At 34.2% G+C, this 27407-nt stretch overlaps 8 protein-coding genes across 13 annotated transcripts in view; 7 read left to right on the forward strand and 1 right to left on the reverse strand.

Moving 5' to 3' along the window:
* cyr (cypher) overlaps nucleotides 1-27407 on the forward strand; it is an 80760-nt gene that overhangs the window by 31371 nt on the left and 21982 nt on the right. The gene's annotated exons all lie outside the window — the stretch shown is intronic.
* Nucleotides 31-2120, forward strand: LOC118679680 (uncharacterized). Its single transcript, XM_070109983.1, has one exon. It carries the CDS (start codon nucleotides 157-159, stop codon nucleotides 2020-2022), a length of 1866 nt encoding a protein of 621 aa, XP_069966084.1. The 5' UTR covers nucleotides 31-156; the 3' UTR covers nucleotides 2023-2120.
* Nucleotides 2259-3932, forward strand: alpha-PheRS (phenylalanine--tRNA ligase alpha subunit). The gene has a single exon (XM_070109996.1). The coding sequence runs from the start codon at nucleotides 2359-2361 to the stop codon at nucleotides 3844-3846; it is 1488 nt and encodes a 495-aa protein (XP_069966097.1). The 5' UTR covers nucleotides 2259-2358; the 3' UTR covers nucleotides 3847-3932.
* On the forward strand, nucleotides 7945-13595 carry LOC106618360 (zinc finger and BTB domain-containing protein 24). The gene is made up of 2 exons (XM_014236090.3): nucleotides 7945-8677; nucleotides 9921-13595. Exons 1-2 carry the CDS (start codon nucleotides 8144-8146, stop codon nucleotides 11496-11498), a joined length of 2112 nt encoding a protein of 703 aa, XP_014091565.2. The 5' UTR covers nucleotides 7945-8143; the 3' UTR covers nucleotides 11499-13595.
* Smox (Smad on X) lies at nucleotides 14095-18894 on the forward strand. 5 transcript variants are annotated; one of them, XM_070110000.1, is made up of 3 exons: nucleotides 14095-15029; nucleotides 15129-16829; nucleotides 17020-18894. In XM_070110000.1, exon 2 carries the CDS (start codon nucleotides 15364-15366, stop codon nucleotides 16786-16788), a length of 1425 nt encoding a protein of 474 aa, XP_069966101.1. In that variant the 5' UTR covers nucleotides 14095-15029; nucleotides 15129-15363; the 3' UTR covers nucleotides 16789-16829; nucleotides 17020-18894. The 5 variants fall into 5 exon arrangements, with proteins under 5 accessions (XP_069966101.1, XP_069966102.1, XP_069966098.1 ...); XM_070110001.1 differs by having other exon boundaries at nucleotides 17230-18894; XM_070109997.1 differs by lacking the exon at nucleotides 17020-18894 and having other exon boundaries at nucleotides 14095-14825; nucleotides 14901-15029; nucleotides 15129-16833.
* Nucleotides 19717-21105, forward strand: LOC106619737 (zinc finger protein OZF). Its single transcript, XM_014237982.3, has 2 exons — nucleotides 19717-20213; nucleotides 20269-21105. Exons 1-2 carry the CDS (start codon nucleotides 19845-19847, stop codon nucleotides 20911-20913), a joined length of 1014 nt encoding a protein of 337 aa, XP_014093457.2. The 5' UTR covers nucleotides 19717-19844; the 3' UTR covers nucleotides 20914-21105.
* On the forward strand, nucleotides 23157-24700 carry LOC106619723 (zinc finger protein interacting with ribonucleoprotein K). Of its 2 annotated transcripts, XM_014237970.3 has the most exons (3): nucleotides 23160-23388; nucleotides 23475-23711; nucleotides 23781-24700. In XM_014237970.3, the coding sequence occupies exons 1-3, from the start codon at nucleotides 23362-23364 to the stop codon at nucleotides 24585-24587; spliced, it is 1071 nt and encodes a 356-aa protein (XP_014093445.1). In that variant the 5' UTR covers nucleotides 23160-23361; the 3' UTR covers nucleotides 24588-24700. The 2 variants fall into 2 exon arrangements, with proteins under 2 accessions (XP_014093436.1, XP_014093445.1); XM_014237961.3 differs by having other exon boundaries at nucleotides 23157-23711.
* LOC106619714 (myoneurin) lies at nucleotides 24995-26629 on the reverse strand. The gene has a single exon (XM_014237949.3). It carries the CDS (start codon nucleotides 26259-26261, stop codon nucleotides 25008-25010), a length of 1254 nt encoding a protein of 417 aa, XP_014093424.1. The 5' UTR covers nucleotides 26262-26629; the 3' UTR covers nucleotides 24995-25007.

A 27407-nucleotide genomic window follows, 5' to 3' on the forward strand; every position in this document is an offset into this window, starting at 1 on the left:
TTGTGAATTATCTTATAATTTTTCAATTGCAACACGTAGCTTTAGTAAAGAAGAGGAGAAATGTGAAAATGTTTAATTTTACTATTATTGTTATCATTTAAAGAACTAATTTCAATTTTCTAAAAGTATGCATTATTGGGTACTATTTATTCAAGAATGAATTCATCTGATAATCAGAACATAAATGACTTTGCTGTTCTTGAAGACTCTATTGATAGTGATCCAACCACAAATCTAATTGAGGACGATATTCAGTGTGGACTGATATTTTTCAGTGAGACAACAAGGGTTCTGAAGTTTTTTTGCACTTATTGTGAAAAAGTTAGCGAAAATATCAATTATTTTTGTCAGCATTTAAGTGAACATATAAACGATGATGAGAAAGAAAAGTTGCACGAAGGATTTAGTGCCGACATTATGCCTGAAGATTCTATGGATGACGACGCAACAGCAACAGCAACACGCGAGGCGGTAGTTTACGAAGCAGGACCAAATCAGTCTCTCCTTCCATGCGATTTAGCCGGTTTTGATGAATCGAAAATGGTTGTGGAAGAATTGGATGAAGCGGAGGAAATAGCTGCAGAAGTGGAAGCGGAAATGCGTCAAGAGTTTGAAGGCGATCAAATGTATGTAAATGATGAAAATAGTTGCTCAGAAGACTTTTTTGGTTACGTGCAGACTGATGAAAATCATTTGACAGTGAAAAACCAAAGAGAAGAACAGAAGTCCACAAACGACTTCAAAAGAACTTCAAAGGGACAAGTTAAAATAATGCAATTTAAAAATTCCAAAAAGAAAAAACGCGTAACTACAGTAAAGGTTATTGCTTTGAAAAATAGAGTAGCGGAACTTTATGAACGTATTAAGCTTGAAGAAGAGCGGCGATCTCGAATTAACACCACAAATCCTGAATCTTGCGATGTACCGATGGATGAGCAAAACAATGTAATTACTAGAGAAAATGAAACGTCCGTTGAGGAAAGTACGGAACCGGTACGCCATATAATTGGCGAAACGGTCATTACACTGCTGCCACAAACTGTATCGAATGTTGAACCAGCCAAATTCAGTGGCAATGTAGTGCCCATGATAAATAACATAAACAGGCAAGATAGCACCGATGATAAGACGACTTGTCCTGCTTGTGGAAGGAAATTCAGGAGTGCCTTTAGCCTTACCATTCATAAGCGTACTCATTATCTGGAATCGGACAGCAATGTAAAGTTGGCTCACAAATGCTCTGACTGCGATCAGTTGTTTAATAAAATTCCAGATTTAAAAGATCATATACAACAGGTTCATTATCCTGATGGATTTATATGCAAAATATGTAATAAAAAACTTACAAGTCTCACCCTTTTGGAGACACACATGAGAAAGGTGCATCTATCTAGACCATTTAATTGCGAAATTTGTCGAAAGAACTTTGACACCCGCGATCGGTTTGAAGAACATGTTAAAGCGCATGTATCAGGTCAGCCATATCGATGCCACATATGTGGGCGAAAATACAGTACAGAATGCATACTTAAACAGCATCTGCGTAGACACAAGGAACAAATTCCCCAATGTTGCGTGGTTTGCGGAAAGCTGACTTTGCGTATAACACAGCATATGAAAATTCATGCGCCGCGACCGAAAAGGATACTTAGCTGCAAAGCATGTGGCAAAGTCTTCAATTTCAGTTCAGGTTTGAGTCACCATTACAAAGTAATGCATAAACTACAGAAATCTCCTACAAAAGTAAAGCAAGAAAACGTAGCTCAAATACCAACTGATGAAGAGGAGATCAAAACAGGATTAGTGGTGGTGAAAGAAGAAACTGATAGGACAGAAAACTCTGAAGAGATCATACAAAAAGAGGAAGAGGCGAAGCGAGTTATCGTCGAACTTATACAAAATGCGACTTATACTTCATTTTTTCCGGATAACTTTAATAGTTCGATGGATTCTGGGCCACCAATAGCACGTGAGGAAACGATTTCGGCTGTAAATAGCATTGTAAATGAAGAAAACTCATGAAGTAATATTTACAAACTAATTTGTAGGAATATTTTGTATATGTTGGTAGAATAATGACTATAGAAAAACCATAAATAAATATCAAAATATAAATGAAAGTATTCCGATGCAATCCGATTAATCCTGAAAAGTAGACGATAATCAATGACGGAATTTAGTTCAATATTAGACTTGGTTGTATAAATCGCTCGTACCTTCAATATTTAAGTGGCAACCCTCATCGTACGTCAAAATTGTCATATCGGCTCATTATCAGTTAACAACCTTGTTAATTTGTTTGCATCGGCAAATAACACGCGTTAATTATTTAGTTGCAGTTGTTTAAATTCTATAAAAATGCATCCAGATCTTACTGAGCGTATATTGCAGCATTTAGAAGGCACCGACAGAGTTAGCACCATTGACTTGGCCACATTGTTTGATGTAGATCATCAGAAAATTGTTGGTGCATTGAAAAGTATCGAAGCTCATGGAAATTTGTTAAAAGCTGAAGTAACCTTAGTGAAGAGTTTAGAGTTGACGGAGGAGGGGCAGACTGTAATGACGAATGGTAGCCACGAAGCAAATTTATATGGTACTGTGCCATCGGAAGGAGTGCCTCAAGACGAACTTATGAAGAGTGGTCCAAATGCTAAGATTGGGTACAGTAAAGCGATGTCACTCGGTTGGATATTTTTAGACAAATCTGTGAGTCCACCACTCGTCAAAAGAAAAGTGGACAAAATCGAAGATACGGTAAAGAAATCTTTGGAAGAGATATCAAAAAACAAAGCTGATCTTCCACCACATGTTATTAAGGAATTTAAAAAGCGAAAATTGTTGCAAGAGATTACAACAAAAAGCTTTATTTTAAGTAAAGGACCGGAATTCGCCACGACGTTAACGAAGCTGGAGACAGATTTGACAGTGGACATGCTAGCTAGTGGATTGTGGAAGGACCTTAAGTTTAAATCGTATAATTTCGATGCCTTGGGTGCTGCTCCTATGAGAGGACACTTGCATCCTCTACAAAAAGTGCGTACTGAATTCCGTCAGATATTTTTGGAAATGGGCTTTTCGGAAATGCCCACAAACAACTATATTGAGTCGTCTTTCTGGAACTTTGATGCGTTATTTGTGCCACAACAGCATCCCGCTCGAGATGCTCAAGATACATTCTTTATAAGCAATCCGGCAAAAAGTTATAAATTTCCACAAGAATATATGCAACGTGTGCAGGAGGTACATTCACGTGGTGGTTATGATTCAACTGGTTATGTGTATGATTGGAAATTGGAAGAAGCTCAAAGGAATACGCTGCGCACTCACACTACCGCAGTAAGTGCACGAATGTTATATAAATTGGCAAATCAAGCGGAAGGTTTTCGTCCAGTAAAATATTTTAGTATTGATAAAGTGTTCCGAAATGAGACACTGGATGCAACACATCTTGCTGAGTTCCATCAAGTAGAGGGTGTAGTTGCAGATATAGGTCTAACACTAGGTGACTTAATTGGCACATTATATGAGTTCTTCCGCAAACTTGGAATTGAGAAGCTGGAGTTCAAACCTGCTTATAACCCCTATACCGAACCCAGCATGGAAATCTTCTGCTTTCATCCAGGTCTTAATAAATGGATTGAGGTTGGAAATTCAGGAGTTTTTAGACCAGAACTCTTGTTACCTATGGGTTTGCCAGAAAATGTTAATGTAATTGCTTGGGGTCTGTCATTGGAACGACCAACAATGATAAAATATGGCATCAATAATATACGAGACTTGATCGGACCTAAAGTTGACTTGAAAATGGTAGAAGAGGGACCGATTTGTCGTTTGGATAAATAAATGCAGTTTTCTTGAGTAATTTGAAAAAAGAATGTAAACGTTGGAATGTTTGATTAGAATATTTAATAAAAATGTATTTAAAAACAGTTCAGCATTTTATGTTAAATACCTACCTATATTTTTACAAACATATTTTTAATGAAAAAATATAAACATTTTTGATTCTTGATTCTTGGTTAGCAAGCAATGAAAGTTTACGTGTGTACACTCCAGAGTAAGTTGTATAAGTTTAAATAGTCTGTAGATGTCGCCTTAGTCATAGGCATCAGCTGTCACTATTTTTGTTGTCTTCCATTGTATGCATTTGCAAAATTGTCAACAAATTATACATATTTATGTTTTTATTCCCATAATATAATTAACGCGTATATTTTTAAATGGATACGAGTGTTGGGCAAGAAAACAAAATACCTGTTTCCGGGAAAGATGCGGCAGCAACATCACTGCTAAACCAATTCATTTTGGGACAATTGAAAGAGAAACATGTTTCGAACAGTGAAGTTGAATCGCCTAATGGATTCGTGTTACCTAAGTTGCAAATGGGTAATTCGAACGCTGGAAATTTCGTTATTCCACCATTAAAATTATCCCAAACAACTATTACCACAGTGTGTAATGTGAAATTATCATCTTTGATAATTGCACAGACATCAAAAAACGATAAGAAAATTATTGATGGCATTGGAGAAATTAGTAAAGGCGTCAACAACCTTCAGGTGAATGACTCAAGAATAGAGAAAAAAGTAGGACTATCAAACAATGCTATTGACCTAACTGCCGCATTAAGCACTGCTTCAGGAATTTTTGTGCAAAATAAAAAAACGGTATCTCCGCCCGCTGAAGACTTCCATATACCATTTATAGAGTGTGATCGTGAAGAGAAGCCTATTCTATTGCCTGTCATTAACAATTACTTCCAGCCAAGTAGCAACATCTCTACAATATTCGATAACAAAAAATTAGCTACGCCATCACCGTGTGGACGAATTATCTGTCTAAAATATAAACGAACACATCCATTTCCGAAAATAAGTCACGTTTTTAAAGTAAAACATAAAATACATCGTTTTCATTTCGATACCAAATCGCCAGATGATATTGTATTGGCCACATTAAACAAATATCATCGACAATACTGACGAAGGCGGCAATGCTGTCTACTAAATATTTTGAAACTTGTACGCATTATAAGAATTGACGTTTGCAACATTAAAATATTGTACAAAAAACTTATTTAGAATTATGAATACAAGTTGTGATATTTTAATTTAACTGAAAAAGGAGGCGCTGGGATTCTTAAATAAGTATTTTTTCGCAGTTTTGACGATTCTGCCGTCTTATATTTTCTTCATTTGCCTATCTCTTTGTTAAACTGGCATTATCTTTTAGACGCGTTGAAATATTGCTTTTAAATGTTGGTGCGAACTGTAATAAATGTTACTTGTTTCAGGGAATAAAGCTGTAATTTTAAATTTATTGATTTAAATACCGTTCTATACCAATCTCTTCTGGCGCTAAACCAGAGCAGAGAATGTTGATGAGTAGAGAAGGAGCAAATGTTAAATGAAAACTTTTTGAGTACTAATTTGTAATTCCACAAGAGGGAACATCGAAAAGTATAACTTCGAAAAAGAAAAATACACCACCCAATATGCGAAATGCTATAAATAGACACAACGAATATTCCTATATGAAAAATCGTTGCGCATACCTATTTAGATTTATGTTTTCAATTTCTATGATATGACAAATTTATAATTATGAAAAGCCTTCTGAATTAAAAATCTGTATTACCGGTAAAAACCCCAGAATTCATAATAAAATAAACATTTAATAGGCTATTTTTCCAACTTATGTATGTGCGTTATGTGAGCATTTGCTTATTAAAAAAAGGATAACAATAAAACGGTGGCTAAGCGGCCACATTTCCACTTTCGAATCATATACGTTCGAATCCTAAAACGAATTTTATTTAATTTTTTTATTTTATTAATTGGAGTCTAAGCATATCATAATTCAATTTCTTTAATAGCATATTTTACTTCCTGAGATAATTAAAATATATCAGGAAAATATAATATGTTCATATGTTTAGGTTTATTGAATATTTCCTTATTATGCGTATTTATACAAATGTGATAATCACACATACATTCTTAAATACACGTACGCTGATGCTTGCTTCTTCTTGCCCCGCACAAGCAATGACTTTTGTCTACGCTTTTTGCTTTTTGCGAGTTGAACGATCGCAGGCAAGGAGGGATTGGGGCGCACCGCCACATAATTATTTCAGATATATATTTTATTTATCGAATTCAGTTTGAAAACGATTATATTTATGAATTTATTGGTATATATATATATATATATATAGTTCGCGCGGACATTGTGTTGTTGAAAAAAACCAAATGACGACTTTGCCGACAAACATACATATTTATATACATACATACAAACGAGCTCGCATACATATTGACGCCAAATTTTGCGCATCGTCGCGGAGTTGACAAAATTTGTTTCAATCGACAATTTTGCGACAATGTCGATCGGCTATGTTGTCTCGTTTGTCCTTTTTGCAGTGGTTTGCTATTGAAAGTTGACTTATGCTCTTTTGAAATATTGCGATTACCAATTGGGCTGCATTTTCATAGCGTCGTATTTAGATAAAATGGGCTAAATCGAAAAACTATGAAACAATGATAATAAGTAAACATATAAAAGTACTATATGGACTGTGCTTAGAATATATAGAAGTAGTTAATGATTTCATATGAATGTCAATTTGATATAAATTTTATAATTTAATGCCATAAATAGTGCATAATATGAAAAAATATAAATATTATTTAAACTCGAATAGGTCATGTTGCCAATTCTCCTTTCTGAAGTGAACATCAGACAAATTCTTCAATTTCTGATTATTAGCAAATGTTGTGAGGAAGCAGCTTGTGGACATACAAATGCGAGGGGGATGGTAGGATTTTCAGTGGTGGCTGTCAAATTGTAAAATTGAATTTTTCTCGTTTTACTCAATTTCATTCATGTATTTCGCATATGCGTAGGAATTCAATATGAAAACCAAATGTGGCTTACCAGGCGCACAGAAAAAATAGCGCGGCGCAGAGTTATGAACGAGCGCACTTTGCTTTGAAGCAGACGCACGTTCCTTATGAATGAATTTGTTGTCGTTGTAATATAAAATACTTAGAAAATAAGCCGCGAGTTTGCTTGAATATTATTGGCCCAGAGAACTTAAAACAATTGTTTTGTTTTGATTGGCCGATGCTGGTGCGTCTACGTTTTTTTGTCACTTGCGCGAATGTTTGATTTTTTGCGAAAGACATATTGAGGGACATACATATGTACATATGTGTACATATATGCAAATATATTTGGACATGCGAATGAAAGAAGGCAATTTCAAGAATATTCACATATGGACATATGAACATTTGAAGCAAGTAAACATTAATAGCTGTTTGAATTCACAGATTAGACTCAAGAGCTTGAATATTGTCTGTGGAGCTGCTTGTATAGCAGACTTCTTTATTGCAATGTGAAATATTTTGCCTAAGTTCAAATCCTATCAGATATTTTTTTATACTCTTTTTTTATTTTTATATTCCTTTTTTATTAAATGATATTTTAATTCTATTTTCATATTATTTCCCTCATTATTTATATTTTCTTGTCGGAAGTCAATTACTTTCATTTTTATGCGCATATCAAAGAACATTTGCGCATATGTATGTATATACATTTTGCTTATAGAGTGGTGTAGTTCGTTGCGTAAATTGACAGCTGTGGTGACATTTTATTTTCGAACTTGCGCGTTTTCGATGTTCCTTCTTAGCAATTAACATTTTAGTACTGCTAACATTTGCTCCTTCTCTACTCATCAACATTCTCTGCTATTATTGTTTAGTGTGATTTTAATAAATGTTCAATAATAACTTTAAAGTTTAGATAAAGTTATTGCATTAGCAATTTTTTTTTTATATTAAAAACGAAATTGGTATGCATTGGCAACGCTATATGCCAATTTACTTTAAACGCGCACCCGTTCTCTTACTCTTTCCACCCAGTTCAGCACGCGCTCTCTTTCTCCCTTTTTCACACACTTATCACACGCATTTGACAAAATAATAAAAACAATTTACGAATTCTAGTGAAAAGTTTTATACATTGCCGTCTGCGAAAGGGTTTGCAAAAAAAATGTTCATTTCACACGAAACAATGTAAAAGTAGTAAATAAAATAACACAGTGTAAATTCTATTGTCTGCTTTGGTGTAAAATATGTCGAAAGTTGCAATCAAAACAGAGAAGCTGGATGAAGAGCAGCAGGAGGAGATTGGCATTGAAAGTAATGTAGCAGTTGAGGATGGTGTTGGTGATCAGGAGCATGAAAAAGTTGCGTCGTCGACGGATGTGAGTAGTTTAGCAGAGGCAGGTAAAAAACACTTAGAAGTGGGACGGAACACAAACATATCGATGCGCCAGCTACAACAAAACCAAACGCAACCTAATGTTTTAACTAAAAACAGTGCAAGTGACAATGGCAGCGGTCTTCTTAACCCCAGCAACGAGATAATTAGCAACAGAAAAGTTGATTTACCCAAATCTCGGTGTGGTGAAGTCTTTGTATCCAATAATGCACGACAATGGACATTTATTTGCACCTATTGTAACAAAAGTACACGTGACATTGGCGAATTTATATGCCACATAAAAATTAAACATTTGGGTGGCTTTGTCGACGACGGCGATGAAACAGATGATGGTGAATACGAAGGAACTCAGCAGTCTAATTTCTATGAACAAGATCAAGATGTAAGCAAACAATTTATACTCATAACATATTTCATGGGGATTACGTGTAAATCAGACAGATTTGTAGAAATACATATGTATTTATTAATTATTTTTAAAAAATATCGTACAGCTTATGTATACCCAAAAACGCCCTTAAAAATATTTTTGAAAGTAGTTAAGGCTTTTCCCAAATTTATGGTAAATGCATAAGTACACAATTTCCATTTATAAATAAATTTGCTGCTCAACAATTCTTTATTACAAACGCGTTTATACGTATCGATTTTTTTCTTTAAAATAGAACAAACCACTTACAGCTGGCGTTATTCATATATGTATTTCTACATGCATGTATACTTTTCATCCTTTTATGCATTCTGATACCCGTGTCCGTCACCACACATGTATGGCATATACGTTATAGCTGTGGCTTTTAAAAAGTGTACATATAAAAATCGGTAATAGATCGTGGATGCGTAGTTACAGCCGTAAGGGGTTGAAATGAACCGGTTTCGATTTCTTTAAGTATGTTTCTTTTTTTCTCAGCCTTTAATTTTTAACAATGCAGATTTTTTAATAGCATTGCAGACGCCATAGTGCATCAATTTTTATTACTAGGGCGGCAGTTATTAAATTAATGCATTAGGGGATATGTCATGCTAGGCTTAAATCATATCGTAATAATAAGATAGTGCATATGTGCACACGCATGTATATTATAGATATTTAGCCGATGCTAATTTATATAAAGATCGAATATGCAAGCTCCATGTTTTAGAAAACGATATGCCCTAATATAAACTCCTTTTCTTAATACTCTAACGTCGGAGAATCTACAAAATAAATTTGTGTGCTTGTCTGTCTGTATACAAGTATATGCTAGCCAGTATCTCAGTTTTTGAGATATCAATCTAAAATTTGTACACACATCCACTTTTCAAAGAGAACGATCAAAATCAAATTATTGTATGGAAAACTTTCTTATAGGCGAGATATCGAAATTTGGCATGAATTATTATCCAAGTCAACGGTGTAATTTCTGAAGAAATTGTACAGATCGGACCACTAAAGCATATAGCTGCTATATAAAGTAACCGATAATCATTTTTCGTTTAAATACCTGTGTATATAGTGAATTCTAATTAGTCCTTGTTATATTCCTATATTTAGGCGAAATATGTATGTATATTCGAATGTGTGGTTATAGAATTAATATTGCTAAATTACTTAATAATGATCATACCCGACTATTTTAAATTAGTATTTTGATTGCGGAAACTACTTGGACGTAAATGTGCACACAGAGTCCGAGGACTACAGTTTAAATGGACAAGATCACTCGGCAGCCTACCGAAACACAGGCATTCACAATCCACCACAACGCCAAACGGTAACTGCTGGATCAGGCCCTAAGCAAGGTGAGCACAATAAACAGTCAGATCCAAAAAAAAGGAATAAATACAATAATGCCGAACACAACACAAACGATTCCGAAAATGAAACTGCATTTAGTAAAGATATAGAATCGGCAGCACAATGGCGTGCCGATCCAGCTAGTTTCCAATCATATGCAAATAAATACACTTTGAAATCCTCAACGCCCGATGTCAAATTGAAAAACACTGCAAATGGTAATTCTAGTGCCTATGATACTACAGCTGATTTTACTGCAGGTAAGGACGACTTTGACACAACCGGCGCCTTTGAAAATGATGACGAAGAAGATTTCGATAATCAGCTATTTATTGCGCCCACCGATTCATTGGATGCCAGCATACTGGGCGGCGGCACCGATGTTAGTGGTGGTGAAATGAAGGCTAAGCGTCGACAAATACGCGGCACTGCCTATTGTGCATTGTGCAATAAGACCTTCCAATATTACTCATTATATCGCAATCATATGATAAAACATTCGAATGAGACACCGTTTAAGTGTCCCATTTGCAAGAAAGGTTTTAAATCAAAACAAGCTATACGCTATCATATGAATACACATCAAAAGGAGAAGCAATTCAAATGTACCGTTTGTAGCGCTTCATACGGCACCGAGAATCATTTCATTGCACATATTATGACACATGAAAGCGCTACTGCGTTTCCATGTATGGTTTGCGGCCAAGTGTTGAGCAGTAGTAAGGAGCGTGATCTTCATATGGCTAATCATAAAGAGGAACGACCCTTCCGTTGCGACTATTGTAACAAGCTCTTCCGGTTGCGCCATCATTTATCCAATCATTTGAAGATGCATCGCAAATACCGTTGTGATTATTGCAAAGAAATATTCACCAGCGCTATATACTTGCGTAAACCCTACGCTTGTCCAGGCTGCGTTAATTTGCCCGAAGCGCAGCAGGATGCCGCAAATACTGCAAGCGCAAAAGTGGGACGTGCAGCCGCAAGTAACAACGTAAACCCATTGGAAATTTTCGAAACAGTTATACCTGGACAACAGCAAGGTAATGAATATGCACAGATGGTAACAGATTCCGAAGGTGAGGGTGATGAAGATGATGGCGAAGTAGATGATGACGACGATGATGATGATAATGTGCCACAAGACACACCAATGGATGAGGATGATGACGATAATGAGAATGTTTCAAGCAGAGCCGCTGACCAAGACGAAGACGATGAGGAAGATGATGTCGAGGAAGAAAATGGATATGAGAATGGCGCAGGTAATGGTGGTGGTGGGCAGACACTTGGCACATACGGTATTAGCGGTGGCGGTGGCGATACAAGTGGCGCCGGACTAAAGCGTTATGTATGCAAACTTTGTTCTCGCAGCTATTCGCACCCTAGTGGGCTAAACTATCACATACGTCATAAGCATTGCTAGTAAATGCGTACGTGTTAAAGCATTGAAATCCAATTCTTATTTAAATATTTAAGTAAACTATACGTTACGACAGTTAAAAATAAGTACATCGGTATTTTAGACATAAATATGCACAGACTTATTAAAATTAGTTTTAGAAAAGTAAAGTACGGCGCAATAGCGTTAAAAAAGTTGATTGTATTGCTAAGAGATTAATTAATAATCTTAGGTACATAATTTTGTTCTCCTAATTTATCATTCATTATCAGGTGACCACAGACTTTAAGGCATGCTTTAACAATGCTTGTACAAATATTACAAACTACAGTCTTTCCTAAACAAATCTAGTCTAACCTTAAACCGTTTGTACTGCAATTACTTTGTATTTAACATAAATTATATGAAATCATTTAAGTTGTTTAAGTGAAATGGTTAATTTTATGAACGACAATTCCGTCTCTACTCTCTGTTATTGAAAAAATAATAACATTAAAAGTAAAACAATAGGAACTGTAAACCATTAACATGGTATGGAAATCAGCTAAACATTTATTTACAATATTTAGGCTTCATACACATACATACATATTTGGAAAAAAAAAACAAAAAATACTCAAATAATTAAGCTTACTCAATACATACATGCTATTATATATATTATTTTGCGTAAACGCTTTCTTCATCCAAAGAAAATAGAAAAATGTGTAAACTAATTTATTTTCAATGTTCCATACATGCTTCTTCCTACTACTCATTTTTCGCACATATTTCTAAAAATGCGCACACATTGTATGCCCCATTGTTTTAGTTATAACAATCAGTATTCTTCCATATAAGCCATCACATAACCATTATGAAAACAGAAGTGTAACAGAACTGATGATTGTTGAAACTTTAATAAGCACATTTATACTCGTATGCATATACATACATACATACATATGTACTATGAAGCCTTGAGAAGGCCTTAAAGTTATTTACAATTTCATAAAATAGCGTTGCCCGAAATATTGCAGATTTAGGGAATTTTTTACTAAAAAAAAATAAAATTAGTGACTGCCCAAATGGTATTGTAAAACTCCATTATGTCTCAATCATTGTGTATTGTATTATCGCCAAAAGTGTGTAAAAATTGTAATACATTAAATTTGTTAAAATTTTCGAACTATAGTTTGAATTTATATATAATATAATTTTAAGTACATCTATCTCATGTTCATTCTTTAGTGAATACTGTTTCGAGTAGTAAGCGCTTCGAAATTTGTTATTATTTTCAAGTTTCAACATTTTAATTATAAGTTCATAAAATCACGTGCAGTTATGAAATTATTAGATATAACTTTATTGTAAGTTTATAGTGAATTTAAGCGCAAAATATTAAATAATAAGCAAATAATTTTTATTATGATTCAGTTTTCAACTATTAACGAGTTTAGAAAAATATAATGCAAAAGACAAGATGAATTTGAAAAGATTCAAATGAAATTATGTATGTTATAACATATTAAAATTTAAATATATTTATATACATTTTTGTTAAACTTTTCAAAATCGCAATTTCAAAAATTCTATAATTAATTATTTATCTCTAAAGAAATTTCAGTTTTTTAGTCTAATTAAATGTATAAAAGCGAGCCTGTTTAACCGATTATTTTTACAAAATTAATTCAAGCCTTACCGCCTTAAAACAAACGTAACATTAGTAACATAAATTCATTGTCACAGTCGAAATAAAGAACAGATAAATTTAAAATATCAGCTTTTTCAACCAAGTTATCCGCCATGATAATTTGGTTGTCGAAAATTTTGTATTTTAAAATACGCTTTATTTTTACTAAGACTGCGTCCCTACCGTTTTAATTTACTTGAAGCTGCGCAACTCTTAGTATAAACTTGTATTTGATTTAATTACGTTGTAATACAAAATTGAGATTTATTGAAAACTCTTAGAAACAATAGAATAGTAATAAAAATGATTAATAACTATATAATCGTATTTTTAATATGACAAAAATCGCTTAAAATGAGCGTGTGCTGCAAAAGCGAATTCAAACTGTAAATACTACTCCATTGATAACCATTATTAAATAAAATAAAAAGTAAACAAATTAAAACGTATCTTGGTATTGTAATTCTTTGACACATTTGCAGAACGAATGACCAATGCAAATAAATGTAAGAAGTTTACATTGAGCATACAAATATACAGATAACAACGGCCTACAATTATGTGGATTATTTTACTAATTGTAGGCTTGTACAATAATTTTAGTTATCTAGAGAAATTCTGTAACCAATTTAGTTAAATTTTTTTTCGAATTTATGTATAGTAAACAAGAAACCAGCTGATTGGGGAAAAATTTGCACACAGTGTTGCTTATGCCACAAAAATGGGCATGAAGATTCGCGCACGAATATATTTATCATTTGTAAATGTATGTATATTTAGCGTCATAAAATCGTATTTTAGAAAATATTATTTACTTAAATTTAATTTAACTGACCCCTTTCTATTGTATTTTCTTTAAATCAGCACATTTTTATACCATTGGGAAGTATGTGCCAAAAAATTGCAAAACTTTCCTTTCTGGTAACACTTTCGCCAAATGACGAAGAAATGAATGAGACGATTGTAAATTTTGCTTTGTGCGGAGGCGAGTTTATTTTCATTTTCATTTCCCATAATTTTACACTTTTTTGTGGTTTTATATTTGCAAAAGATTGCAGTGAAAAGTTAAAACTTGTGTCCCACGTCAAAAATACACATAAAATTGTGTTTTAAAGGATTAAAAGGATTGTGAAAGCCGTCAGCAAATTGCTATCATTGGTTGTCTGGGTCGTCTGGTCAAAGGCAAAAACGATAGATTAAGTGAAGTGGAAGGAAGTGCAAGGAGGTAGAGGAAGAGTACAGTGAAAAGTAAGTGCTTAACAGAAAAAAAAAACCGACACATAAGAGCACTTGTGTAAAGCAGACACGGTCAAAAAAGGAAGAAAGATACCCACAACCGAACAAATACTTGGAGTTAGAACTTTAGTGAATGCAATAGAATAAGGCATTGAGGCGACGGGTGCGACGTCAATAACGATACAACAACGTCAATAACGACAGTGTGAGGCAGTGCATTAAAACGTCTCTAAAGGAAACTGACAAACAACATATTTAGCCGACTAAAGGAAGAGGCAAGAAAAGTATCCATCAGACAACGACGACTCTGTTGCAGAACGGAAAGCACAAAAAAGTGTGAAAGGTCAGCAGACAGACGAAGAGGAGACAGCAAATAAAGAAATCGTGCAAAATAGTATACTCAGCCAGTAAGCAAATCTCGTACATACATAATTCATACATAGGTACAACATAATATCAAATCGGCAATTTTTTGGAAAAAAAATTAATTTATACTATTTTAAATGCAATAAAAATAGAAGTAATATTGGAACTTACTGTCGGCCTGAGAAAACACCTTATCAGACATCTAAGTGTAACAATAAAAAATTCAGTATAATCAGCTTAAGAGAGCATTAATCAAGGATTGGTAAAACTAGTGAAAAAAGGTAAATAAATTTTGTTTAAGTGATTAAGGGCAAACATTTCTTTGATATATGTAAGTATATGGAAAATTATAATTTATAGCCAAGAATTATTCTTTCTAGAGTGCTGCTTTTGTTGTCCTTGTAATTTTCACTTGCCGCAAAATTGAACAGCAGGCTTCAAAAACTTCTATTATACTATCGTGACACTCCTAAAGGAAGTTGCAACACAACATATATATAATATTTTGAAGCTAAAAAACTGAAGCTTTGTTTTTGCCTTTAATTTGCGATCAGCTGTAACTGGAGCATTTGTTGACGACTTGTCGACCAGCGCACTCTTTTTGTGCCACGTGCGATGTTGCCATTCACCCCACAAGTAGTTAAACGTTTGTTAGCACTCAAGAAGGGCAACGAAGACACGGTCGAGGGAAAGTGGTCGGAAAAAGCAGTAAAAAATCTTGTTAAAAAAGTAAAAAAGAATATACAGCTTGAGGAATTAGAACGTGCCATATCCACGCAGAATTGCAATACACGCTGTGTCACCGTACCGCGTAGCAAGCCAGGCGCTTCTGGCGAAAATTTGCGCAAAGGACAACCACATGTAATATATTGCCGTGTATGGCGCTGGCCGGATTTACAATCACAAAATGAACTGAAAGCTTTGGATCATTGCGAATACGCTTTTCATTTGCGTAAAGACGAAATTTGTATTAATCCATATCATTACAAAAAGATTGAACTATCAATTTTGGTGCCAAAATCATTGCCGACACCGCCAGATTCCATTACCGATTATCCATTAGATAATCATACCCACCAAATACCCAATAATACGGAATATAATGCCACAACAATACGCAGTGCTTCTTTGAGTCCACCACAGTACATGGAGCTATCAAGCCATCATCATCAACAGCAGCAGCATTCGCCCGGTAGTCTTGTTGGTTTAGGCATGAGTGCCGCACAACAGCAACAGCAACAGATGAATGGCTCACTTGTAGGATCGGGCGCTTGCAACATGGACTCACAGTCAAGTGTATTAAGCGTAGGTAGCAGCATTCCTAATACGGGTACACCGCCGCCGGGCTACATGAGCGAAGATGGTGATCCGATCGATCCGAATGACAATATGAATATGTCCAGGTTGACACCGCCAGTTGATGCTAGTCCCGTAATGTACCATGAGCCCGCTTTTTGGTGCTCAATTTCGTACTATGAACTAAATACACGTGTCGGTGAAACTTTTCATGCCTCCCAACCATCCATTACAGTTGATGGCTTCACTGATCCCTCCAATTCGGAGCGTTTCTGCCTCGGCTTACTTTCCAATGTAAATCGCAATGAGGTGGTTGAACAAACACGCCGTCACATTGGCAAAGGTGTACGTCTCTACTATATCGGTGGTGAAGTATTCGCCGAATGCCTCAGTGATTCGTCTATATTTGTACAGAGTCCGAATTGCAATCAACGCTACGGTTGGCATCCAGCCACTGTCTGCAAAATACCACCCGGTTGTAATTTGAAAATTTTTAATAATCAAGAATTTGCTGCATTGCTATCGCAATCGGTTTCACAAGGTTTTGAGGCCGTTTATCAATTAACACGCATGTGCACCATACGTATGTCGTTTGTAAAGGGTTGGGGTGCCGAATATCGCCGGCAGACGGTTACATCGACACCGTGTTGGATTGAATTGCATTTGAATGGACCACTACAATGGTTGGACCGTGTGCTAACACAGATGGGTTCACCACGTCTGCCATGCAGCTCGATGTCTTAAGCAGAAAACCAAGAATGTACGCAGTGGATGAAGAAGAGCAGGTATGATCGCTTAAAATATATCAGTGGTTTTATCAAACTAGCAACGGTAAAGGTAGAGATTTTTCAAGTTATGTTTGTTTAATTTCTGGCTGATGATTTCGACTTCGCGAAAAGCGCTAAAATATTAATATATTTGTGTACCAGTACTAGATATATGGACAACACATTAACTTTGTCTGTTTTGTTTTAGGGGACACAGAAAACTGAAATTGGCGTTTCTGATATTTAATAGAATTTAAATGGTATTTTAAGCTTTTAAAGTCTTAAAATACTCAAATAATATTAAAATATTTTTTTTTTTTTATAATAACCACACCACTAGTGATTAGCTATTGATTATTGAATATGCACAATTTACGGTTAAGACATGTGCTAACACATGATTTCAATTTTGTTGCAGGCATAAAATATGCGATAATACTGAAGCCAGAAAAGTAAATTATAAATATGCATGTGTGCATATAAAGTTACATAAAATGATAATACATGTGTAAAACATTAATAGTATGTATAATTAAAGTAGAAAAAATACTTGCGATTTCTATTTAAAATCAATAAGTCAAATATAAAAGAAAACAACAATTTTTGAAAGCATTCTCGGTGTTTAAGATGTGTATGGTGGCATTTTGTTATCAACTCGAAGGACAATTTCAACTAATACACAACATAGTACATATTATATACATATTAACAACAACAAAATATGTTATCAAGTAGCAATACTCTTGAACGTAAGCAACCAAGGAAATACAAACAAGAAGAGCTTTTAGATTTTAATGTTTTAACAATAGATTTTGTACCGTTTACACACTTATAACATGTGTCCTGTACACAATAATTATAAATATATTCAAACAAACAACATGATACACAGCACGATTGGGATATTTGCTATAAGCAAATTATGGAAAATTGAAATTCGATAAGCATTTTGTAAGTAAATTTTAATAATTGAGAAAAAATAGCTTAAAGCTGGAATTATTAGTGTAAATGTTATTATATTATTTGAATAAAATTGTATCCGCTATATGGTATAACTAACAATATTTTAAGTATATGCCGTGCTTCAGATTTGCGTTAAAAAAAATTGATGTTTTCAGACGTTTTTATTTTATGTCACTTTAATATCACAAAACTTACTTGTCACTATAATTTTATCATGTACCAAATTCAAATTAGTGCTTCAGCTTTAAGTTTTTAAACTAAAAATTGTACTACGTGCATAGTATACATTACACAATTACATTTACTCTACTGATGATTATACACTTCCTTATACATTATACTTGTACTTTCGTTTTAAATATTGTATCCGAAATTTAGTTGAAAAGTCACAGCCGTTTAAAACGAGAGCTGCTATTTATTCAGTCAATAAAAGTGATAGCAGTTGCAATAAACTTTACAAACATACACATATACATACATAAATTATATACATAAATACTAAAACACTGTGATTCCGCGTTATGGCCATCAATTGCCAAATTACAATGCAAGTCAAAGTTAAATAATTAAACTGCCATACATTTTATATGATTAGAATTTTACCTACAATATTTGCAGTTTTCGTTTTAGCGGCTGTAGAATTATAAGTACACTCCATAGTACCAAAAAAAAATGTAAACCCTCGCAAAAATTTAAATCAATTCATGCAAAATTTCAATTGCTCTGGCTAAATGCGCTAGAATTGTATATAACATAAGTAAAAATTAACTCAAATGCAGCGCGTTGCCATTATTGTTTTTTTTTTTTGGTAATGTAGTAAGCAACAATGTCATAATTAAGCAATTCTTTGATTAGTTATTTGTTAAGTGAAATCATTTATTAAACATACTCTATTTGTGTTTGTATTTTTAATATTTTGTCCGTACTCTATAACGGTTGACTTTCATGCAACGTGAAATATGTACGTTGTAGTTATTTGAGTTTCGGCATTAGCATTAACATAATATAACTGAATCTAAGTCCCAATTTATTGCTCTATAATTACACAATATATGCATATGTCATTATACCAATAATAATAATAGAAATGCTAAAACTAATAAAGGTAATATAAAAAATATATTCTTCTTTTACATGGGGGTGGTGCTGATTCTAATGACTAATTCACAAATAACTTTTGCTTCGCTTTGCGTCAGACATTCGTTTTGATAGAAGTTTGATGTATGCTTTTGTATGAGTACCAGAGAACCTAAATGAACGAGTAGGTGAAAATTAGATTTTATATGATGCTCGATTGGATTTTACAAATGTTCGCTGTCGAAACTGCATCTTCTCGTTCATTTATGTTCTCTACATTTACAGTCTCAGGTTAAAGTATGAATTGTCAAGCAAAGCGAGGGAAGTTCTATGTGAAGGGACCATATTTATATTTTCTCACTCCTACCTGTGCACTAGCTGCAACAAGTCACTCTTTACGCGTAGTTATAAACATCATTTAATCTTGCTGGAGTAACTGCTCTTTATAGGTTATGCATGTATGTATGTGAGTCATTGGTTTTAGAATGCATTAGCAATATTGCAAATCAAAAAGAGCTTTAGTGGTGGGAAAATGTGCATTCAACTTCGAACAATGGTCTACTAATAACTTTTATTTAAATTTATTTCAAAAAATTCATAACTGCAACGACTTTTTATCGCTTTTCACCAATAAAATACTAAAAAACTAATAAAGGAAGCGGATATATATGCTGTTTATTCTGCGAAACGACATACCGCTAATTCGAGATTACAAAATACTAAAGTGGACAGAATGCATTGAAGTTAAAATAGGGAAATTAAATAATGGCAACACTAATATCGAGGTTTATTTATCGTTCATGTATTTAAAAATGGAATCGGTTTTCGATAACGGATTCACTTGAATCGAAAATCGACATTTGTCTTCTAAGCAAAACAAATATATAAATGAAGTTATGTAGAGTTGAGGATTTTCATCTGCTAAACACATTTTTGTCGAATTGAAATAGTTTACATAGAATTTTAAATACAATTAGTTTTAGATAAACAAAAATGTCTACTACAATTGTACAAAAATTCTATTGCGGTGAGGTATTCATTACGAACACATACTGTATGATACTTGAGTGTAAATGCTGTAGGCAGCAATTCGGAGTTTATTCTACTTTCCTGGACCATATATTTGAAAAACACTTTGACGATTGGGCGGCAACAGAAAATTCTAAAAGCGAGCAAAAGAAATGTACCACTGTAAAGGAAAAGATAAGCGAGCAAGTTCTGCCATCAACAAACGGGGACGAACATAATACAATTGATTCCACAACCTCAAATGAACTGACTTATGAAGTTGATGAGGAGTTGATAACAGAAATGTTAGAACCACTGGAAAATGACATAGCGGATATGGATGATGATATAATTGTGATATAACATACAAAACTATTAATTTCTATATTAATGTATAAACATATTGCAGGAAAAAGAACAGCCTACTAAAGCTTCAATACTGAGCGTTCGGCAAGTACGAGTCTTTCCAACAAAACAACTAAAAAACGACGCGGAGCGAAAATATAAGTGCAAAATATGTGGATTCGCTGTTGCTGGAATATATAACTTACGTGGTCATGAACAGCGCCACAGTAATATAAAGCCTTTCACATGTTTAAAGTGCAACAAAGCATTTTACACGAGTACAGAATTAAAAATTCATACTAGACGACACAACGGAGAAAAGCCATATGTATGTACTTATTGTGGTAAATGTTTTATAACTACTGGTACCTTAAATAAGCATGAAAAACAGCATATAGACGAGCGACCACATAAATGTGATCAATGTGAAAAAAGGTTTAACAATGCGTACCAGCTAAGGCAACACACTGTAGTGCATACCCAGGAGCGTAATTTTTCATGTGAGAAGTGTCAGGCAAAGTTTACACGGAAGAAAACACTACAGACGCACATGAAGTTACACGACAATGCGCTAGAATATGAATGCATCATATGCAATATGCGTTTTAACCAACGACCTACACTATTGTGGCATATAAAAAATAAGCATAATGTATTGCGCGAGGATTCGGAAGGAAAAATCTCTGCGGAATTCAATGTTAACAGTTGAAATGTACATAACTCACTCGATTAGCAGTAATAAGAATATTTTAAATGTATGTGAATATGTATGTAATAGTAGTAGTTTAGATTAAAAATTAGACATATAAAAACCAAATACTATACATATATTTTATACATTGACAGTGTTAAAGCAGTTTATAAAACCGTAATTAATTAAATATAAGCAAAATTAAGAAAATATTTTTGAACGGCGGCATGAATTGATTACTTTCTGCTGAAATAATTCTATCAAAATAGTTTTTATACTCAGGGGTTTAACAGGGTATATTAAATTTGCAACAAAACGTTGGAGACCATATAATATATATATAAATAATCAGTGTGATGAGCGGAACCCTACACATCCCTCGGTTTTTCAGATATCAATCTGAAATATTGCATACGTCAAAGGGTAATTGACACCAATTATAAACAAAGGTTTTTGCCTTGGCTAAATGTAAACAAAGGTTGTGGACTTGGATATATGTAAACGAAAGGGTCATTGTCCCCCTAAAATGTAAACAAAGGGTTTATTGACCTCGGCAAAATGTAAACAAAAGGGTTATTAACCTCATAATGTAAACAAAAGGGTCATTGACCCCATAAAATGTAAACAAAAGGGTCAATGGCCTAAAATGTAAACAAAGGTTGTTGACTTGGCTAAATGTAAACAAAGGTTGTGGACTTGGCTAAATGTAAACAAAAGGGTCATTGACTCCATAAAATGTAAACAAAGGGGTTATTGACCTCGGCAAAATGTAAACAAAAGGGTCATTAACCTCATAATGTAAACAAAAGGGTCATTGACCCCATAAAATGTAAACAAAAGGGGCAATGGCCTAAAATGTAAACAAAGGTTGTTGACTTGGCTAAATGTAAACAAAGGTTGTGGACTTCGCTAAATGTAAACAAAAGGGTCGTTGACTCCATAAAATGTAAACAAAGGGGTTATTGACCTCGGCAAAATGTAAACAAAAGGGTCATTAACCTCATAATGTAAACAAAAGAGTCATTGACCCCATAAAATGTAAACAAAAGGGGCAATGGCCTAAAATGTAAACAAAGGTTGTGGACTTGGCTAAATGTAAACAAAAGGGTCATTGACTCCATAAAATGTAAACAAAGGGGTTATTGACCTCGGCAAAATGTAAACAAAAGGGTTATTAACCTCATAATGTAAACAAAAGGGTCATTGACCCCATAAAATGTAAACAAAAGGGTCAATGGCCTAAAATGTAAACAAAGGTTGTGGACTTGGCTAAATGTAAACAAAAGGGTCATTGACTCCATAAAATGTAAACAAAGGGGTTATTGACCTCGGCAAAATGTAAACAAAAGGGTCATTAAACTCATAATGTAAACAAAGGGTCATTGACCCCATAAAATGTAAACAAAAGGGGCAATGGCCTAAAATGTAAACAAAGGTTGTTGACTTGGCTAAATGTAAACAAAGGTTGTGGACTTCGCTAAATGTAAACAAAGGTTGTGGACTTGGCTAAATGTAAACAAAAGGGTCATTGACTCCATAAAATGTAAACAAAGGGGTTATTGACCGCGGAAAAATGTAAATAAAAGGGTTATTAACCTCATAATGTAAACAAAAGGGTCATTGACCCCATAAAATGTAAACAAAAGGGTCAACGGCCTTAAATGTAAACAAAGGTTGTTGACTTGGCTAAATGTAAACAAAGGTTGTGGACTTGGCTAAATGTAAACAAAAGGGTCGTTGACTCCATAAAATGTAAACCAAGGGGTTATTGACCTCGGAAAATTGTAAACAAAAGGGTCATTAACCTCATAATGTAAACAAAAGGGTCATTGACCCCATAAAATGTAAACAAAAGGGGCAACGGCCTGAAATGTAAACAAAGGTTGTTGACTTGGCTAAATGTAAACAATGGTTGTTGACTTGGCTAAATGTAAACTAAGGTTGTGGACTTGGCTAAATGTAAACAAAGGCTGTGGACTTGGATATATGTAAACCAAGGGGTCATTGACCTTAAATGTAATCATAGGTTGTGAAGTTGACTAAATGCAAAGAAAAGGGTCATTATTTAATAAAAATGTAAACAAAGGGGAACCTTGTGATTGCATTAACATTTTATTTTTTTAAAGATCTTTTTATGCCTTTAAATGCTGTTAGAACAGCTGAAGTTACCGTTTATTCTAGTTTATAACAACCGCTTCTTATTTAAGCGGTGCTATGTTATCGTGATGTCATTTGGTTGGGAAACTATCCATTGTGAACACTCTTCTCAGAAAGAACAAGCATGTGTGGCATATAAAATTCTTCACACAAATTATTTGCATTAAAAGTTTTGCTAACTTTATTTCTTTGCCAACGTATGATTAATAAATATTAATAAAAATTTAAAACAATATACAATATACAATATAAATAAAATGACTGCCGTGGCGCAACAGAAATATCACTGCGGTGAAGTGTTTGTTACCAATGATAACTACCGTGCGATGCTGGAGTGTAAGTTTTGTGGTAAACAATTTACTGCTTATGATAGGTTTCTGAATCACATCTTTGATGATCATTTTGATAATATTGATAATAAGGATTTCACAAATGAATCCCTCGAATTTGATGATATGGAGGTTTTGAAAGCTTTGGAGGATAGTGGAAATGCTGACGATTGCAATGAAGTAATTGAAGATTGTCAATATCCGGAAAACACATTTACCAATGGAGAAAGTGAATGTGGCTATGCGGGAAATGCAGAAAGCTTATCTACGGAAATATCGCTAGTCACGACAGAAGTAGACAAACAAACTACTAATGATGCAGAACAAACGGTAAGATATAAATTTAATATTGACTAAAAACATGTGAATATAATAAACAAATATTTAAACCACTCGTAGGAAACTATTGAGCAAAGTTCCGCTTCAAGCAATGCATCTTTCCGCCAGGTCGTTCAACATCATAAGACCCGTGATGGAGAAGAGCGAAAGTATAAATGCAAATTTTGTGACCAAGCTTTTGCGACAGCGTACATTTTACGCAAGCATGAACGGCGACATTCGAATAATAAACCATTTAGTTGTTCAAAATGTACCAAAAGATTTTTTACACCCACTGAGTTGAATACACACATTAGATGGCACACAGGCGAACGGCCTTTTGTATGTACCTTTTGTGGCAATAGCTATACCACAAATGGTGCGTTAAATATTCACGAAAAACGACATATTGGTGAACGAAAATATAAATGTGATCACTGTGAAAAAAGCTTCTATGAAGCATTCCATTTACGACAACACAGTGTAGTACATACAAGAGAAAAAAATTATACATGTGATCAATGCCAAGCAAAGTTTACAAGATCTACAGCATTGCGAATGCATAAGAAATTGCATGAAAATGCTTTGCGGTACATATGTAAAGTATGCAAAATGCGATTCAATCAGAGACCTACATTGATATGGCACGAAAAAAGCAAACATGCCATTTTACGGGGCGGTGTTGCATCTAGTATCATTACTGAAACAAATCCATCTAAGGAATTACCCGATATCGAGAATACGAAATATAAGTATGCGTGTTGTGATATTGAGTTTGAGGACAATGATTCATTTTTGAAGCACCAAAATGATGCGCACGCTGTTGAAGCCATAGCGACGTTGGAGACACTCGAAGCATCAGATAGTGAATATGTCGAATTTATTTAATACGTTTAGTGATTTGTGTGTTACTATTGATAAGTAAATACAATGAGATATCGGTAAACCAGTCAATAAAAAAATATTGAAATAAATATAAAAAATACAACACTGGAGAAAAAGATGCCATTTCTATAATGCTCACTAACTAGGACTGTCAACTCGGCAGTATTCTTCAAAACTATTTTGGTTATATAATATGCCAAGGCTTTACAACAACAACCTATAGAATCGTTGGTTTAGCTTTATTTGTTATTGGATACATAATGTATTCTTTATTAACTAATAGAAACAAGGTCAGCATATCAATTCTTCAAACTCATTTTACTTTCGTATAAATTTATTATAGCATACCCATGTTATGGAAAGTGTTGAAGGCTCTTATTGTGTTAAATATGTATGTAATACATTGCTGGTTTGTTTTTTTTTCTAGTTATCGCTATTCACTACCGTAATTTCAAAACATAGATCATCTGCATGCGTTTGCAATTGCATTTGATCCGTTTGGTGTGTTACAAAATGATATTGCTTTTGTTCTTCCCCTTCCTCAGGTTGGTCCTCATTTTCGTTTGGTGGTTGTAGTAGTAATTCTTCCTCCTCTTCATGTTGTTGCAGCAATTGCTCTTCTTCCAATTTTCTTTGCGTGTTATTGCGACACTGTATTGATCGCTTGTGTGCGTCGAAATAACTTATATCCGTGAACTCCTCTTGGCAAATATCACAATGAAAATGACTTTGATTAAGATGCAATAGCTTACGATGTCGTGCCATTTTATGCGCATCTCGACACTGCATGCCACAAAAAGGACACACGAGCATACGTCTATTGCCCATATGTACATTGCGTACATGTTCCTGTAGTGAGAAATTCTTGTAGTACGCTTTGGGACAATGCTCACATTGGAAGCGTCTCATTTTTTCATGCGTAGACTCACGATGTCGCTTTAACATTGTATTTTGTGAAAACGTTTTTCCACATATTTCACATATGTGTTCTTTTTCCTGATGTCGTCGTTGATTGTGTACCCGTAGATCTTGTTTTGTGGAGAAATATAATTTGCATGGTTCGCATACATACGGTCTAATGCCCATGTGCCGCCGAGAGTGACCAGCCAAGTAACTGTGATCTTTGTATGATTTGTCACAATAAATACAGGCATATCGGTTCGTACCGGGAACCAAATGTGTTTTAAGGTGAGCAGAAAGCTTTGATTTATGCATCACATCAGGGCATATACCACATTCGACTGGTAACTTTTCGTCGGCTTCAGTGTTCGATAAGGAGAATTCAACAATAGGGGTATCATCAACATCATAGTCGACAATGTTGGCAACAAGTTCGTCAAAGAGCAGGTAACGTTTAGGGCCTTTATGTGAGTTAGTGGGTGAATGTTCTATTTCTGTTTTCGGCACAATTTCTTCTTTAATAAATTCGACATTCGTTGGCAATGTATCTTGCACTACCTCCACTAGACTATCGGCTACCTCGTATCCCTGCTCAGTGTCGTCCTCGTCGATTACCTCCATTATAATCGATTCAGGCTTAATTGATACATCATCCAGCTGTTCCACCTCCACCTCGTCTTCCTCTTCGTATATAAAGGTTTCCTCTTCCACAGAGTCGCAATCCTTAGTCAACTCAAACTCGATAAACTCGTCTATTTCTTCCACACCGTCGCACATTTTCTTTATTTATTATATTTTCTTAATACGTTATCTTAAATTCACTTTATTATAAGCAAAATATCTCATAAATTCTTTAACAGCGTCAGCAAAAGCGTGTGAAAGTGATGCAATGAAAAATGTTAATGATACTGTACGCAATCCGGTTACTTGTGATTTGTGAGTATTCGTAGACAGTGCGTATCACCGTTTAGTAGTTAATTAATTGTTTATAATAAATTTATAATATATGTAGATGCTTTTATTATTTGTTGACAAAAAAAAGTACTTTAAAATCCCGCCTTCGAAGAGTTGATTCCAGGATTGTAGGGAAACGGTGAGATGGCTAATAGAAGCACTAAAATACTTTTAATGCGTCACTGACTGATTCATTCACAATCGATAAATATGACGTTTTGTTAAAGTGTCAAAATGAATTAATTGTGAATAGGGTCTACGTTCACTGCGTAGTGTCAATAATGTCAGTGCAGAGGTGCATAGAATGGTGCTTTTTGCAAATTAATTAAATTTTTAAAATTATTTTTATGCTTTCTAATTGGTTGTGTGTTTGTTTCTAAAAAAAAGAAATTTATTATTTAAATATTCTTCAATAGTTTGAAGTATGAACGATGATTACGAAAATAATCATGAGAAATTTTGCGTTAAAAATATCAATATCAATATTATTACATAAGGTGTGTATTTATTAATAATAGTATGCAAATTATTATTTTTATTTTTATAATGGCTTTTCTATATTAAGATTTATAACAATTGTTAGGAAATCAAAATATCGCTGAATCAATTTAGTTTTACCTGAAGCAACAATAGACACAGAAGCTATTTAGAAGCCCGCCAAAACCAGCTATTGTGAGCGCTGGCCCAGCTGTTTTCAATATATATTTTGAATATTAAGTGAATAAAATTATACAGGATTTCCTGTCGAATATTTCCTTTAAATTAATTCAATTTACTGCACAATGTGTTAATTGTTTTGAATTTTATGATATCTATATGACAAACGACTACTTAACTACATAATAACTGCTTATTGCAGGCAAAAAGGCGATGAATAAGTAGAGAGTTAAGCAGATACTTTATATTTGTATGTTTAAAATATGTCATGATTTGTTGCAAGTGTGTGCTCGAAAAGTCAGAACTTAGCGG

Source organism: Bactrocera oleae, chromosome 5, assembly GCF_042242935.1.
Source record: "Bactrocera oleae isolate idBacOlea1 chromosome 5, idBacOlea1, whole genome shotgun sequence".
Classification (NCBI taxonomy): domain Eukaryota; kingdom Metazoa; phylum Arthropoda; class Insecta; order Diptera; family Tephritidae; genus Bactrocera; species Bactrocera oleae.